General features: G+C 43.0%; 2 protein-coding genes across 2 annotated transcripts in view; both read right to left on the bottom strand.

The window, feature by feature from the left end:
* Nucleotides 1-768, bottom strand: part of LOC106608549 (TBC1 domain family member 14) — a 67,171-nt gene extending 66,403 nt beyond the window's left edge. Inside the window, exons 1-2 of the mRNA XM_014206511.3 lie at nt 676-768; nt 151-318 (exon numbers count right to left, since the gene is read on the bottom strand). Coding sequence (XP_014061986.1) covers nt 151-199 — 49 coding nt within the window. The 5' untranslated portion in view covers nt 200-318; nt 676-768. The remainder of the gene's footprint in view (nt 1-150; nt 319-675) is intronic.
* A 772-nt stretch (nt 769-1,540) lies between these two features.
* On the bottom strand, nt 1,541-15,889 carry kiaa0232 (KIAA0232 ortholog). The gene is made up of 8 exons (XM_014206516.3): nt 15,683-15,889; nt 11,737-12,297; nt 11,344-11,487; nt 9,364-9,433; nt 9,193-9,274; nt 5,655-9,015; nt 5,425-5,533; nt 1,541-4,688 (listed from the first exon to the last, which is right to left on the bottom strand). The coding sequence occupies exons 2-8, from the start codon at nt 11,965-11,967 to the stop codon at nt 4,672-4,674; spliced, it is 4,014 nt and encodes a 1,337-aa protein (XP_014061991.1). The 5' UTR covers nt 11,968-12,297; nt 15,683-15,889; the 3' UTR covers nt 1,541-4,671.
* Nucleotides 15,890-17,605: the final 1,716 nt, after the last annotated feature.

Genomic DNA, 17,605 nt, shown 5'->3' with positions numbered 1-17,605 from the left:
GTCATTGCCTAGTTCAGCATTGTGTGTCATAGGCAATAATAATGCCTATTTATTAAATATGCTACTCATTTGCATAGCCCGCTACATCAGCCACCTGTTGCTCAACCTCCACTTCCAGCCTAAATCAAATTCCAACAACAGCCTACGTACCACTTTCGCTTCCTCTCCGGTCTTTGGTCCCCTCGGTGGAATGTGCCATGTTGATGCTACAGATGGGCTGTCGACGCGGCTGGTTGCTGTTGGCTCCTCGGGTGGTCCATGATGATGATGATGATGATGCGCTGCTGCAACCCACCCTCACCTCCGCTCTCAGCGTAGCTTGGCGTTCACAGAGGAAATGGTCTCCGTTAAGTACGCTTTTAGAAGACTCAATGGCACACACACAAAACATCTCATTCGGCATTAACAGGTCAAAATACGAGCGGTACGAGTGTGGCATTTTTGTGGCTTAAAAGTGTCACAAATATAAACTTGACTACCGACTCGCTAGCGCACTTGCCAAAGTCTCTTTGATACGTCGGTTTTATATGCTTCCCTTTTCCTATACTCAAGCAAAATGGAACAGTTGATCATTTCGTTAAAATGTTACAGTGTACTAAAGAACTACACAATTTGTATAGGTAAAAATTAAATAAATACACTAGGCAAGTTTATCCAGTCTTTGTAATAACATACCTGTCTTGGTGCTTCAGCCGCCATTTTAAAATAAACTCACCGACTAGAGTGCAATGTAATCGAGCCAAGAAAGACTACAGCATCGATGGATTCACCTGTCAGTCGTCAAGGCGTAAATAATCGTTTCCATCCAATGTCCCTATCGATCCATGAAACAGTACAAGAGTTTCAAAGTAGCCTGGTCAACTCGTCCAGGAACCTTATCGCATGATTCTTGTTAGAATTATACTAGAAAGCCAGGTGACAATGAAACAGGTTTGTTAAGATGTGTTCTCTGCATGAGTATTGTTTGATTAGTTGGCTGCTACTCTGTAATCGAAAATACCATAACATAGGTTTTCCATTCACTTAATCTTTTACAGATACCCATAATTTAAGAGTCAGCATCACTTCATGACCAAATCATGTGTCTATTTCAGTTCATAAATTCAAGAACATGTACATTTTCTAAATATATTTGACCATACAGTAAGCAAGGCTGTAACATTGGGACTACTGTATCGGTCAGCCCTCTATTGTAAATGTGGAACCAGGAAGGACTTTCATTTCTGCAGAATACTGCCTCCTTGAGAAAGTGTCTGTCTTTACACCAATATCAAATCCCCTAGATAAGGATACTCAACTCTAACCCTGTGAGGTCCGGAGCCTGCTGCTTCTGTTCCAGCTGATAATTGCAGTCTAAAGTCAGTCTCTGATTAGAGGGAACTGGCTTTGAGGTCCAGAGTTGTGTTTGATGGCCTAGATAGTTATTCTCAACAACTTACTTCAGTATTATGCCCATTGAAAACGCTGAACTCTTGGCAGAGCCCTCTGACGCACAGTGAACATGGCGCAAACACATAAGAAACCAGAACAGAACCTGGGGTGATTTGGTTTATTCCTTTATTAGATGTTAAGAAACTCCACAACGAAACAAAATAATTTACTCAGGGTGTATATGAAATTAGAACAATACAACCACTTGAGACAGATGGGAGTTGAGGATGAGGGATAAAGGGATGGGAGGGTGTCATCTAGCAGGAATGAAAAGACTAGGAAAACTCTGGTTTTCAGTGCCGGATATGCTATGTCCTTCAGACCAATCAAAACTCAATGTTAAACTTCGTCAATGTAGTTTCAAAATGCATAGTCGCTCTCGATGCATTCTCAAAACTTTCCCTCAATATATAAACAGAAAAACAAATGAATGCATTTCCTTCAAACTCCCATGTAGGGGCTGTGACTCGGTCTCTCACATCTACACACAAAGTAAAAATGAAATAAAAAAAATAAGTCACTGCTTTACCCTGGCCTGTACTTATTGTCATATACAAAACCGGTTTTATTTAACTTCGATGGAGTGTGGTGTTGACATGCTGCTCTTATTTGTAAAGACACTCCATAACAGTTCAATCTTTATTTTCTCAGCTCTCCCATACTGAAAAATAAGTCATGCTAAATAAACAGTGACTTTCCTCCACTTGAATGTTTAAAAGTTTGCATGCGCCAAGATTGCATATGACCGAGGACCAAGAAAAGGTCCCTCAAATTGCTTAGGCAATCTCAAAACGGCTCGGTCGGGCTCAGCTCTAAAACTATGTGCTGTACAATTAACTTTGTAGGAAGCTTGGGATTAATAAAAGCCTATTTAGTTTTTCCTCAAATAAAGTTTCAGTAATAAATTAATGCTTGAATGAAAGTACTGATGCACTGCCACAGAATTAAGTGTTTTCCACCTACTTTGAAAAAACATTTAGTATTTAAGTATTCCTGAGTGACTGATAACTGTCTAAATAAAATACAATTGAAAGTAGCCTGACATTTTTCAGAGCAGTCTTTCATTCAAGTTTTGATTGGTTGAACACAAGTGAAGAACAAACACCACAATTATGGGGCAGACTGAGGCCTGGCATATTGAAATGGATTGTTATTTGACTTTTCCATTTTCCAAACCAACTCAAGATACGACTGTCCATTAAGAGGTCGATGAATAATAATAATAAAAAAAAAAAAAAACTTAGGCTCAATGACTGTGCTCACAATGGAGACCCTGTGCCCTGTGACAGTGCATTAGAACCAGTATGCACACATTGTTGGCGGACATATTTTGGACTGCACAGCGGATGCGTCACAAGAGAACATGGAGGGATGGTAACTGTGCTTCAATTCCTCGGTTTTCTGAGGACGAAAACAAATATTTTGAAGTGGAAGGAGAGAACCAAAAACCGAAATAAACCACTGCAGTGATAAAGATACACAACGCACATAGAAATCAAAATGCATTTCGTCTAAACATGTGTGTTAACTCAGGATTTAATAGTCAATGCACAGGCGACAGAAACAATCACTCAAACATCGTCGGGCCTCTGATTAAACTTAGTTTGTGCACGTCTACTACGAGGGGTTGTGGGGCACAAATGTATTTGCATTCTTGTGAATGTGTTTTACATTTCTTTTGATAAAATTCGAACACAATGTCATTTAAACCAACATCTAGACGTGTTCAATGCAGACACGTACTCACAAAAGTGAGACATTTCTGGATACTTGAAAAGGATAAAAAAAAGTTGTAAGGTGGAATTTTGTTATTTTTGGTTGATCACCTTTTCCGTGAATGTTTTATATTACGCTCTTTTAAGTTAAGTAGTGTCTGGGTAGAAATACATTGCCTTTAAAATCCTGCTTCTGCTGTAGATCTTACAGTAGGATGAACACTGACACTATATTATCTGTAATAGACTGTCAATCTGATAACAAGATTTAAATCAAATAACTATTTATTTCCATTGTTATTACAGGCCAGTTAACTTACTAGTTAAAAGTTCTTAAAAACTTAACTCTTCTTTAAAATAAAAACCAAGTCAAAGCGAGGACCATCAAATCACGATTATTTTCTCCAAAAGATCAACCGATTCTTCCACTCTGCCGCGACAAACAAAAACTACAGGATCTACATTACACAGCCACAATATCGAAACTGCTACAGAACTGTCAACATATTCATAGCACCAATTGTTTGGACTATGGAGTTCACAAAAAAAACCTTTCAATTGCAGCAAATCGGTGCCTCTGTAGAAATGGCTATAATTAAATATTTTTGTAAAGGGCCATTACACCCCAAATTGAGCTCAACCATGCTTTTTTTTCTCTTCTTGCTTTTTGCATTGAACAGCAGTTTTGTACATTTAACATAGATTTTTTGGGGGGGGGTTGATTTATACTTTACAAACCATTTCTACTGTGTCTACTACGGTTCTGACAAACTGACAATCATCAGAAATCACTCATTTAGAGCAACTTTGCACACTTCTTGAGGGGGGGGGGGGGGGGTCTTGATACAGATTTGAGAGGCAAGGTGCACACATTTCAGTCAGAAAAGGCACCCAATGCTACTCAAAAATCTCCACACTTTCTAAATGATAGGGATTAAGAAAAAGGGATGCAAACGCAGTGCTTTCATACTACGTTATGAAGAGAGGCATCCCAGTCAGATGAAGGAAATTGCAGCAGTTACACTAGAAAAGAAGGAGTGAGACTAGTAGGACAGGCACATGCTCAACCAATCGGAAACCATAACTACCAGTATCCTAGGTCAAAAGCAAAAAAATAAAACCCATTGAGAACAACCGATGGAGGGAAAAAACACAAGACTGTCCCTAATATCTAACTGACTCTTTAATTAAGATGGAATTATGTCTGGAAGAATCAACTAAAACCAAATCTAAAATGCATAAGTCTTCAGATATGGCATCACATGAAGACATGTAGAACATATTCCAGTTTTTCCTACTTGCGGCCTTTTTGTTGTTGTTGTTGATTACACAAGACTCAAGTTAGTAAAATGAAAATCAGCAGAGTTAAGGGTGGGATGTGGAGGAAAGGTTCCTCTGTCCAGAAGCCTATTGTTTTCCAAGTTGCGAGGGCCCCCCCCCATATCTTTGCAAGAAGAGGTGCAGTCAAAGGAGAAGAGGTCATATCTTCCTGACGATAGGCTTCCTTGCCACAGACCTGGACTTCTCAGATGTTGCTGCTCCCTGCGAGAATAAAAACAGTGGCTGAGAAACACGAGTTGGTAAACAGGGCATGTGTTCATTTATCCTGAGTTCAAAACAAAACAGTTTGTATTTGATTACTGATTAAAATGTGTGTTAACTGGAAACTGTTTCAAGATCGTGTCACTGGCACGTAGGGCAGTATACAGACCAGCATTTCTCAAAGGAAAGGGAACACCCCTACAGGCTGGGTCAGAGCATGTATGAGAGGGAGAGAGATAGAGCATGGGGGGGCGGCGGCTCTATGGCGTTAGCATTTATTCTAAAGCATTGTTATCCTAAACTCAGTCCTGAGGCCCCTCCCTGGGTGAACCTTCTGGTTTTTGCCCTAGCCCTACACAGCTGAATCAAATATACAAAGCTCAATGAGTTGGTTTGATTCAGTTGTGTAGTGCTAGGGCAACATTTTTTTTTTTTTTTACTTGCACCAGGGGGGTACCCTGTTCTAAAGCAATCTGAACAGCTGACACTTATAGGAATGACTGTGCTGACTGAATGCTGCAGAGTTGTGACTAAGACGATTAAATATTTGTAATTCAGTTTAAAACTAAGTAGACTTGGTTATATATAAAAAGATATATGACCAAATCAAGACCCATCTGCATGTCGAGAACAAACAAAATTCAAAAAGTTTCCAGCTGTATATTAAACCAATACTTCTGAAGTCATTTTAGCCATAGGCCAAAGCTATATAGATTTAATATAACTTTGATCTTACCTGTACACTGAGGTCCAGGGAAAAGGGGGGAACAGATTGTGTTCTGCCACCAGCACTCATCTTGCTGGATGCCAGTTAGTCCCTGTCCACTAATATTTAATAGAGGGAACTATAAATGAGTTTAAAAAAAATGGAAGGTATTAGTCTAATGGAGGGAAAACAGTTTCATAGTCAAAAAGGTAGAGTAACTTCTGATCCAACCCACCTAGACATTCCTATAACATTCTTACCTCATGCAAATCTTCAACAAAGTCATAGGTTTTCCCATATGTGGGACTCTGACCAGCTGCTGCACATTTACAGGTTTCATTTTCTCTGCAAGATTCTTCCTCCTGAATCTTGCCGACTGGGACATCCATCTGTCCGCTCGCTGCTTCGCAGTCCAAGCAAGTCCCTTGCTCAGCGATTGGCAGGAGGGTGCTGGAGCCCTCCTGAGAATCCAGTGAGGTCTGGGCACTCTTCTCCATGCCAGACTTCTTTAACCTGGGCAGGAATTTCCCAGATTCCAGTTCTGACTTCCCGTAGCATGGGCCCTCGTTTTCTGCATCCTCCTCAAGCGGTTTGAGGTCGGCCTGAGGGTCGTCGGAGACATCCGGTGGGGCCAGGATGGGAACACTCATCTCTTCTTTCTCAGACTCAACCTCCGACTCACTCCCTCCGCCGGGCGACAGCTCCGAGGCTGATATGGGTCGGAAGTGAGTCCTGGGGGAGATGCGGATGGCCCTGTACTGGGTGGTCCGGTTGATGCCGTATAGCCGTGGGTGGAAAGCTTCATTCTCTGAGTCCGAGCACAATATAGATTTTGGCTTGAACCCCGGGCTGAACGAAGCCATGTCCTCAGGCTCGAAGGAGCACTCTACCTGGAGGACTTGAGAGAACGGATTGTTCAGATCAAAGGACGCAAACGGGTAGTCGATCCCCGGCTCCTCACCACGGAAGCCTGCACAGGATCCGAGTAAATCTTCATGGAAGATAAAAGAAAATCCCTTATTCAATCCATCCTCACCTCCTTTAGTAGCCTGGTCACTCTGCCCGAAGGAGACCAGGGGCCTCCAGAGGGGCTTGTGGCTGGAGGCAAAACAGCTGCCTGTGTTCATGAACACACGGTCTGTACCAGCAATGGTTACCACGTCTGAGCCAGAGGACGAGGCAGCGGCAGTGGCACACTGTAGAAGGCTGCCTCTTGCATCGCCTGGCGGCACCACGGCCCAGTCCTGGTCACTGCTGAACGTCTTCAGCTCTCCGTACACACCTCCCAGGATGAACGACGTGTTGTCCTTCTCAGGGTTCACGTCCCAGGGCTTGGACGGCGTCATGTAATCCCCGGAAGCATTCATCTTTGAGAGCTGGTTTTTATCCAGGAGGGCCTGCTCTTCATTCTTGCCTTCTTCCCACAGGTGGTACTCCGAGCGCTGCACTGCCTTCGGAGGCCCTTGGATGGGACCAACTTCCTTTGTCTGCAAGTCGAGACAGCCGCAGTGGTAGCTGCTCGACTCCTGGGAAAACAAGCCCTCGTCTGGGTTCTCTTCTCCTAGTGATAGTACGAGATCCCCATCTCCGATAGCTGTCCAAATGTCCTTTATTATCCCTGAGCTGTAGTTGTCACTCTGTTGGTTTGAGTCATCTGAAAACAAGCCAGCGTCATACTGCTTGCTCTCGTCCCGTTCTAACGCTATTCCACAAATGGACTCCAATTTAGATTTCTTTGCGATGGTCGGATTGGACACTGTGCCTACATTGGCTTCCTCGCACTGGTGACCATTGTTTTCTTGTAAAAAGTCCAGGATTTCTTCCTCTAGGTATGTACCAGAGATGGGAGGGATTATACAATTAATCTCTTCATTGCCAATTAGAGCAGACTCCTCTGTTTGAACGTTTATTTGCTCATTGTCTGAACGCGTCTCTTCTGAATGCGACCATGGACTGCAGGTTCGCGTTGAAAGGTTTGAACAGTGTTCAGTTTCATCAAAGGCACTATTTTTGGTCCATATTAACAAACGAGACTGCTTGTTACAATGTGGATCTAGACAGCTACTTGAATCTGTGTTGTTTTCATGACCAACAGTGAGAAAAGGAAGAGTTGGGCTATCGTACTGCAGCTCAAAAAGAGACAAGCAGGAGGAGTTCAGACGAGGAGCTTCACTGGTGGCTTCTGGGAGATGAGGCTCCTCCAGGTTTCCAGGCAGCGTGCCGATGGTGAATGGAACGCCGTCCAAAGCAGGGGAGAGCTGAACGGGAGAGTCCCCTGCAAAGCTTTCTCCATCTAGATCTTCAGAACTGGAGGATGAATAACATGCCCAGACCTGAGCCATATATTCCAAATCCTGCATGAAGAACCCATCATCTCCCAAAGCATCCAGACAGCCCACCCTTATTGCACTTTCCCCTTGCAGCTCAAGGCCATCTAACACTAAACAACATTCTGCCTCAAAGTCTCTTTGCTCTTCACTCTTCTGTCGAATCATGCTCAAGATTCGACTCTCTTGTACCAAGTCTGAGGCACTAGGATCCAATATGGATTGATAAATATCGACTTCATAGAAGTGAGTGAATTCGGACAGATACTCGTCATCTAACTCTCTACTATCCTCAGGCGGAGGGCAGCTTGAGGTCCCATTGAGTTCGGTAGCCTCCTCATCTGCGTCACCTGGCACCTCAACAAAGTGCCCGTCTACAAAGGTGCCTGCTGCCAGATACGCCCTCTGGAAGCTTGTGTTGGCAATGCAGATGCCTTGCATTCTCTCAGACAGCCTTCCAAAGTCGGTGGACATAGTTGAGTCGTCTGGAGAGTCCACCTTGCTCCGGTACTTTGTTTCCAGTTTGCTCCTTCTGCTACTGAAAGGTACTAAATACTCTGTGATTGGCTCTGTGTACCACAGGGGCTCCTCCATGTACTCCTTGTTGCTGGCCTCTGCTCCAGACTCCTTTTCTTCCCACCAGCCTGGATCTTTTCGAATTTCCTTCAGCGGTCTTTTCCCCTTTTTGTAGAGTTGTGTTTGCCTCACAGGGCCTCCAGTGGCACTGCTGCTGCTGCCTCCAGCATTCCGCCGTTCCTCTTTGTCGATGGCCTTCAGAGCCAGCTTCACTTGTCCACTGTGGCACCCCCTCTTACTCCTACTGAACACCTCCTTGGACTTGTGCCTGATCCTGCCCGCCTTGCTGCTGGAAGTCTTGGAGTCGCCCTGGTTCCCGCTGGAGCTCGAGCCAGCCTCACTAGAACCAGAGGACCAGGAGCGAGGGCGATACTTGCCCTCTGACCTGTGCCTCACCTGCTTCTTGCCATGGACGGAGGCTCGGTCCTCTGCTGTTGCGCCACCATGGAATCGTTTCCCTTTCTCCTTCTTGCTGCGTCGCTGCTGGGTTCTCTGGCTGGTTGGGTTAGTGGTAGTGCTGCATGCCTCAGGGGTTTTCTCCTTAGCAGCCTCACCATCACTGTTGCAATCTTTTGGGGAGGAGGTGTCGGTGCTGGTCTGCGGGGCCGCGGAAGACGATGAACCGGAGTAAGCAATGGCTTTAGCCTTGTTCCACACCGTCATGATCTCTTGGAAACAAACAGATTTCTCTGACAAAAGAGGAAAGGCTTCATAATACCTGCAACAATGAGAAAACGTTGTCAATTAAGATCAATACATAAAATACAACAAAGCAGACAATTAATTACCACATATTTGAATGGGCATACAACAAAAATCAAATATGAATAGTTGTGCCAGCTGGTCAGGACATTATTATGTATGCAGTATTATTGCGGTTTTGGGTAAAACTTACATTTCAACCTGGTCCTTTGAGGAAGGGGACTCAACTCCTTCAGGAGACTGAGATCCATCAGATTTCTTGAGCTGTTTTTCTTCTGTGAAGAGATAATTAATATGATAAGGCATGCATATTCACTAGTTTGTTATAAAAATGGCAGAAAAAGTATAAACCCAAGATGCAAACCTTTTTGTTTGTTTTGGATGTCCTTGAGTTTGGAGCAAAGCTCCTCAACCAGGCTCTCAATTCCAGAGTTCTTTGGGGGGAAAAGAAGGGAGAACGGTAACATCTAAGAATGAATCTAGCAAAGAATCCATTGAAGAGAATCTAAACAGAATAATCAAATGAACCCCAATAAAACATTTGCTTCTTTCAGACCATTCATGAAGTGATTGGATGTATCCAACATTATAAAAACAGATGATTTGAGCCCTGAATGCTGATTAGCTGACAGCCATGGTATACCACAGGTATGACAAAACATTTATTTTTACTGCTCTAATTACTTTGGTAACCAGTTTATAATAGCAATAAGGCACCTCGGGGGTTTCTGGTATATGGCCAATATACCACAGCTAAGGGCTGTCTCCAGGCACTCTGCGTTGCAGATAAGAACAGCCCTTAACCTGGTATATTGATCATGTTATATCGTGCCTTTTTGCCTAAACACTTGAGGGTTGGAACAATTTTTTTGAAGGCAACTTTATAACACTGACTAGAGGGTATTAACATGGGCCTGACAAAAGACAAACCAGCTGACTGTCAGAGGCCAGACCTCCTGTAACATGACTGTTCAATTTAGCTATGAGGGAGAAATGACTAAGCAGAGCCAAAACAACCACCTCCTGTCTTTCCATCTAAACACTTACAAAACATCAGGCATCAGCCAACATAGGATCTCTCAGTCACCCACTTCTTCCTTATACCCACCAATATCCTACTCTGTCAACAAAGATGAAGTAATGTGTTTTCTGTAAACAAGGCCTGCAACGAGCCGGTCTATTTAAAAAGACAGCCATGTCAACAGACCAGTAGGCAATAGGCACCGTCAGAAAAGCAACAGCATTTAGTGAGGACAGAAATAGCCACCACAATAAACAGGGTCGAACTAGTCCAAATCTTTTTAACTCACACACTCTAACAGAAAGTAACATTCCTTACCATGCCGACCCAAGTTTCTACCCTGGCCGTGTGTATCTTCTTGCATCATTGTGCTAACGCCGGTCAGCTGACAGGCAACGCACTCTCTGCTTTCTATGCTGCAATCCCGTGCAGTGTGTGCTGGTTAAAAAAATACATTTAAAAAAAAATGGACTGCAGAGTCCAGTACCTAGAGAGCAGCTCACTCAGCCTTGCAGACCCTTCCCCCAACACACCCTCACGCTCCCTCTCCACTACTGGCTACCTCCGATACTATACTACTGCCAAACGAACCGACCAGTAACGAAAAACAGCAGCAAATACATTCAGATTTTGCTTTTTTTTTTTATTAATAAAACAGCACAGAAAGAATATAATGCAGGCTTATTAAACTGTGAACGTAGATGTAAGGACACCTCTGCAAGGTCACCCATAATATAATCTCAATACTGTGTTTTAAAGTGTGAGAGGAAATGGAGTCTCACTGTGTCACAATTCTTTCCTCTACTGAAAGCAATTCAACCTTTTGCCAGTAAACTCTCATTATATCACATGGACTGTGAAAAATCCAAGAGAGTGATCACAAAATGAGCCTGGCCAATGCCAAGTATGACATGATGATAGTGGCGGTTGTTCAATGGTGTACCCCTCACAGGGAATTTGCTTTATGCAATGATCGTTCACCATGATTTATGCAATTAATATATGCATGACTGAAGTTCAACAGGCAAAGGCGCAGAATTACAGTAATAAATTCCTGACAGACACGGATCATTAAACAATTTACACACATACATGGTTCCTGCTTTCTTCATTGATTCAACATGTTCAGCTTTGTAGCTTACAGGCTGGTGTATTTAAAAAGAACCACTGAACTGCTGTACCAACTATCAGTCTATGTTCTGCTCCTGAACACTCAAGTTTCAAAGAGCGCATGAGCAATGCTGGGAGAAGAGCACATGCGCGCACAAAAACAGGGTGAAGAGAACCAATTTGTTGCTACACCAGGGTGGAACAGGCACTTACTTCATCAGATGCTGAACGCAGGCATTGCACAGCGGCTTGTTTCTTTATCTCCTCCAGACTCAGATCTGTCCCTCCTCCTTTCTTCTTACACTTGGCCCATTTCTTCCCAGTTCCCTTCTCCCAGCCCAACAAGATGTCATTCTCCTGCACACATAACATCCACATCAGTTATTTAACCGGACAGCTCGTCTACACAGAATATAGAAACGCATGTTTTAAAATATTGAAAGAGCAAGAAATAAAATAGGTGGATTTAATCATTAGGTTCGCTTAAACCACAAAACAAACTGACTCAAATCATTAGTAAACAGAGCCTCTTCTTCATTGACTAGGTGTATGCTTAACTAGGTGGGGGAACTAGATACCATCATGTCCGTACTGCTGGACACCTACCTGATCCTGCAGGTCGTAATTATCATGCAGGAGCAGGCTGAGGACGTAGCGGGTGTAGATCATGGCATCGATCCCGCACTTCTCCAGCTCCTGGCCCAGCCAGCTCTGCACTGGGCCCAGCGAGTGAAGCAGGGACATCTCTGCGGCAGGCAGGGGGCCCACTGGGGTTAGGGGGCACGAGAAGCTTTCAAGAGGAGCAGGACCGTCCGACTCGTCGCTCACTGGACGCATGGGAATCTTTAGGTGTTGGCCATTCTGAGGTGGAGCGGCATTGTGACAGTCGGATATGGAGGGGCGGTGGTGTGGAGAGGGGACAGGGCAGTAGAGCCTATCTGGAAGGGGTGGGGGGGTGGAGTTACTCCAGCAGGATGCACAGGGAGGAAGCTACATGGAGAGACATGTAGGGTGCTGGGTTTTTTTCTGTGAGCAAATAGGTAACTTCACTCGTCAGGCATGGCTTTAACTGATGAAAGCTATCAGCAGTTTGGCAAAACACTAGAAGTGTTTGCGTCTCAGTCAGAGGGGCTCATGCTGGGCTACGGCTTACTTCACCGGCACAACCTGAAAGATAGTAAACAGACTTGTGTCACATCTCTGTGATGCATTTAAATGATACAAGGTAGGCCTATTTTTCTACACCATGATATACGGAGTGTACAAAACATTAGTAACATAATTGAGTTGCACCCCTTTTGCCCCCAGAACAGCCTCAATTCGTCGGGGAATGGATGGAGGTGTCAAAAGCATACCACAAGGATGCTGGCCCATGCTTCACAGTTGTGTCAAGTTGGCTGGATGTCCTTTGGGTGGTGGACTATTTTTGATACACAGGGGAAACTGTTGAGTGTGAAGAACCCCGTTCAAAGCCACCTAAATCTTTTGTCTTGCCCAGCCACCCTCTGAATGGCACACATGCATAATCCATGTCTCAATTGTCTCAAGGCTTAAAATCCTTCTTTAACCTGTCTACTCCCCTTCATCTACACTGATTGAAGTAGATTTAACAAGTGACATCAATAAGGGATAACAGTTTTCACCTGGTCAGTCTATGTCATGGAAAGACCAGGGGTTCCTAAAGTTTTGTACACTGTAAGCCCTAGGCTTAGAAGAATGACAAAGAACACAAAGCAATTCCTTGCGACACAGCTGATAAAATTAGCATAATACGGCTTGTTGACCTTGTTCAATCTGATTTCAAAAATCTGACCGAGGTGACTTGAGTTGCATTGAGACCCCATTCATTTAAAAGAATGTTAAGCCAAACAGAAAATAGTATTCATAGGAATAATGAGGATTATAAATCGACATGAGGGTGTGCTGAAGTGAACACCTTGTAATGAACCAAAGCAAATGATTTCTTGGTTACTATGGGCTGCCTCCGCCCCCACCCTGCCCAAGAGTAGATCTACAGCCTGTCTGTCCCCACGGATGGTTTTTAATGGCTGTTGATAGTCCTGGTCTCAGACACCAGCTTGTTAATAGGCTCCTAAGAGAGCCCGCACTCTTAACCCATGCAGACAGCAACCTAGGGAATGACAAGAACCTAAATGAGTTACATTATGGGCATCCTGTAATGGGTGTGAGCTTTTTAAGCTCCCATATGGCCTCCTACCATCACACTTAAGGGCAGTCAGTCAGGTCTACTGAATAATCTGCTGAGTAAACTTAAAGCAAGGAATTTACACCTAGGTTATACTCCTGACCCAAGGGTCAAAGGTTCTAATGCATCTTGATTTTAGGCTAGTCAATGAGTAAGCGAATTCCACGATGTGTGTGTGAGTAATATGCATAACATGCACGCTATGCGAGTCTTCCTATGTAAGGGCGTCTGCTAGGAACATTGATGTCAAACAGGGTGGTTAAGGTGAGATGTTGTGGAACAGGTCCCACTGTGGAGTGACTCAGGCCAGGCTGACTTTAACCCTATGATCAAGGCAATTCATCTGTATTCAACACCAGCCAGAGTTCTGGCCACAGAGAAAGTCTCTCACATGACAGTGATCACCCCCACAACTGTTAAGCATGTAAAACCACAACAGCACCAAGTTATAAAGAATGACCTAACACCCTTTGAAATGATAATAAATCCTATACTAACAGTATACTGGGAGAAGTGATTTAATTTGTACGGCAGGAAAGCAAACTGGTCAAGCATATTCATTGATATCAAATTATAATCTGCCATACTATGTTGTATTAGGTCTCTCTTTACGTAGTGTTGTCTCTTGTCATGTGTGTTTTGTCCTATATTTATTTGTGTCTTTAATCCCAGCCCTCATCCCTGCAGGAGGCCTTTTGGCAGGCCTGTAAATAAGAATTTGTTCTTATTAACTGACTTGCCTATTTAAATAAAAGGTTCAATAAAAATAAATGAAGATCTAAACATTTCAGTAGCCTTGTTATGCAGTCAGGCACTCAAAGGAAGCCCAGCCACTGTCAAATGCATCTGTTTCATATGGCAGCATACACACTGCCTCTCACCACTCGTTTGTGGCCTGATAGTGGATTAGCCCGGGGAATGACGAAGAGCAAATGGAAGCTGAACCGATATGATAGGTTGGCCTTCTTGTCACTCAATAACAGAGGCGTGTTATGGGTTACCCGTTATAGGCATCAAAAGGGCAAGAGATAAGGAGCTTTACAGTAGGTGGCCATAGTAGGCATTCCCATGCAAATATTTCATCCAGCAACAAAATTGGTAAACTCAGTAGAAAGAGTTAGCATTCAACACAAACGATAACAGCAATATAGTTGTCGAAAATATCACGCTAATGTTTGCAACATATTGCTATGGCCAACACAGCTGATCAAATAAAATGTGGTCGAACGTCGGACTTGCACCATATAATAATACGTCCCTGTAGATAACAATCTAGCTAGTTAGCTAGCTTACAAATGTCAGGAGACGCTACGGTGGCTTCAGCAAACTTCCTTGACACTGGCAACTGCCTGGCAGGCTAGCCAACGAACGGTAGTCATGGATTATTCTCCATGATAGATAACGTTAGTTAGCTAGCTAACTAACCAGCGTTCACATTAGCCAATGTGAGACAGTCAGTCAATAAGCACAACAACTACCGCTAGCTAGCGGTGTATCGCTTCTCTTTACGAGCTAACCATTTCATATTCAACACTAGCTAACGTTAGATAGCTAACCCTAGCTAGCAGTATCACACACATTCGACTAGCCAGGGTTATGGCAAACAGTGAAAATGCAACTAGTGTTAGTTAACGTTACGTTTGTAAGTTATTAGGTTACTAAATGAAATTAACGTTTCATTAACGAGGAAATGTTATCATAGCCTGTTTAACAGCAAGTGCCGACCTTTCACTGGAATAGCGACAGCTAACAGAAGCTAACGTTAGCTAGCGCACTAAGGTTAACGTTAGCTAGGACGATAACTACTATTATCTTAGTCGTCCACATCCGGTAATAAAACACCTATAAATGATTGATCTGCTGCCTAGGATATATACACTGGGGAAACTATAATATAAAAAATATTATTGAATGACATTGTGAGTATGAGCCTGACGCAGTTCTGCAGTTAACTAGCTAGCAGTAGACGTGTGGGCAGGTGACCGTTGACTGACTGCTACTAATATGGTGGAATTACAGAACCCGGTTTTCCGATCAACGGCAAGTAATTTCCCTAAAGTTAAAACGAAACATTCGTAATCCATACAATTTCGGGAATTCGGTGGGGGAAACAAAGGAAACTGAGAAGTCCCATCAAATCAGCGCAAAGTACAACAACATTCCGACAAAGTTGTTGTGAAACGATAGAGGAGGCTGACCTAACCGGGAGCGGAGACGTTTTAAAATAAAAAATAAAAACATGCGCCACGAATTCTGGCTAACAGGAACGCAAGTTAAAAAACGCTGCATTACGCTTTTTTGTAAACAATATTATTAAAGTACACGGCAAAATATTGTTTTACTTACCTGCCGTTACTTGAAGTGTAGAGGGGGAGCATTTACTTCTCTCCCGCTGCCGTTCCGAGCTCGAGCTCCGGAATCCTCTGCAGAAGCATCACATATCATGGACGCCGAGCGGCAAACGCAACGCACGACTGCGCTGTTTTCAAAAGAGAGCAATAGTCATGGCGTCTTTTTGTAGGCACTAACTCTGCCATGGATCGTTGTACAAAAGCCTATCGGGAAATGTATTTAGTTTTTGCAGGGGGGGTTGGATAAATGTCGAAAATAAGGTGTGGTTTAGGGGATCATCTTCGTCAGCTAGTCACTTTTTGTGATTTCTGAGACGTTTATGTAATCACATAAAACACTTATGTAAGCGCATAAAGGCTTCATAATTCACAAAGGTCATGTTAACTGACTGATATTATCCCATAGAACAAAATGTATAAAAATCTCCTAAACCTGTGTTAACCCAAATGTATCCCAAAACTCAATTATTTCCCCATAGGAACGGCTGAACAAACCAGAGGTAACTAATTTCCGGTTTTTATGACTACAGGCTGGCGAGCTGATTTTCACAAATGAACCAAGATAGACCAGAGCGTGTCGTTTTATTTTATTTGTATTAACTAGGCAAGCCAGTTAAGAACAAATTCTTATTTACAATAATGGCCTACCCCGGCCAAACCTTAACAGTTGTGATACAGCTTGGAATCGAACCAGGGTCTGTAGTGAAGCCTCTAGCACTGAGATGCAGTGCCTTAGACCACTGTGCCACTCGGGAGCACATTATTTTTTTATTGTGTTATTGACTGTACGTTTGTTTATTCCATGTGTAACTTAAATAAAGGTGAAATTAAAATAAATAAACATTTCCAATGCGAGCAAATTAATCAGAGGGCAGAACAAGCAAGGTGGGCAGAGCCAAGCACCAGTTAGTGAGATCCTATTGGCGCATTTTAGCATTTATTTGCACATTTCCGTTAGGGAACGCCTACGAGTGTGCATTAACTCAATTCGCCCTTGCACTCCTAAACAAAGCAATTTTTAGAAACTTTGGCAAAGGGCAAAGTCTACAAAACGTAGTCCACTCTGTTTTTTTTCTCTCTTCATATTCTAGTTTTGTTTACAGAAAACTGTATGGATATCAAATATTTCATCAATGAGAAAATTAGCAGAATATCGGCCAACGTCCATTTCGCTCCATCTTCTCCCACTGCCGGCCACTTGGCTTCCTCTCATCACCATATTTGGTATTGAATAGAAACGCCAACCGGATGCTTCACATTTATACATCCGGTGAAATATCTGGCTCGTTGTTCTAGCTGTGGGCGAGCTCTGTCACTCGTCTCCAGGCAACAAGGCGAATCTCTACCGCCCTACTACTATTAGAATTTATTCATCCGCTCACGATTGCATCAGATGGCCAAATAGTCTCTCAAAATGTGAGGTTAAATTCTTGTAAACCAGAAATAAGCCAATATCCAACAGGCCAAATCCAATCCACTGCTTTTGTTTGTATTTGTAAAAGTTTGTTTTGTTTAAGATGGTATTCTAACCAGTCTAATCGGTTATGGGTCCAACTTAATTGCTTTAACATTTAAAGTAGGTGTGCTTAATAGTTTGTAGTAGCCTATTTCTCTGTAAACCAGACATGCTGAAAACAAAGTCATTATGTTGCAAATTTCATTCTCATATTAGTTTTTTTTAATTTATTTTTGCCATTTTATATTAAAACTTGGCCGAAATGTTCATCCATATCCTGCTGTCTCCACCCATAAATGATTGGGTTCAGCTCATTTTTTTGTATAAAATGATATTCTCATTCTGAATCATATTCAACATTATGACTAATTTATTGCTCCAACTGTGACTAGAGTACTTTCTCCAACCCAGTAATAAAGCTAAGCTTATAGTCAAATGGACATATACTGCCTATACTCCAGA

This window comes from Salmo salar, chromosome 07 (assembly GCF_965601325.2).
Source record: "Salmo salar chromosome 07, fSalSal1, whole genome shotgun sequence".
NCBI classification, from domain to species: domain Eukaryota; kingdom Metazoa; phylum Chordata; class Actinopteri; order Salmoniformes; family Salmonidae; genus Salmo; species Salmo salar.
This window is presented reverse-complemented; position numbering and strand designations above follow the sequence as displayed.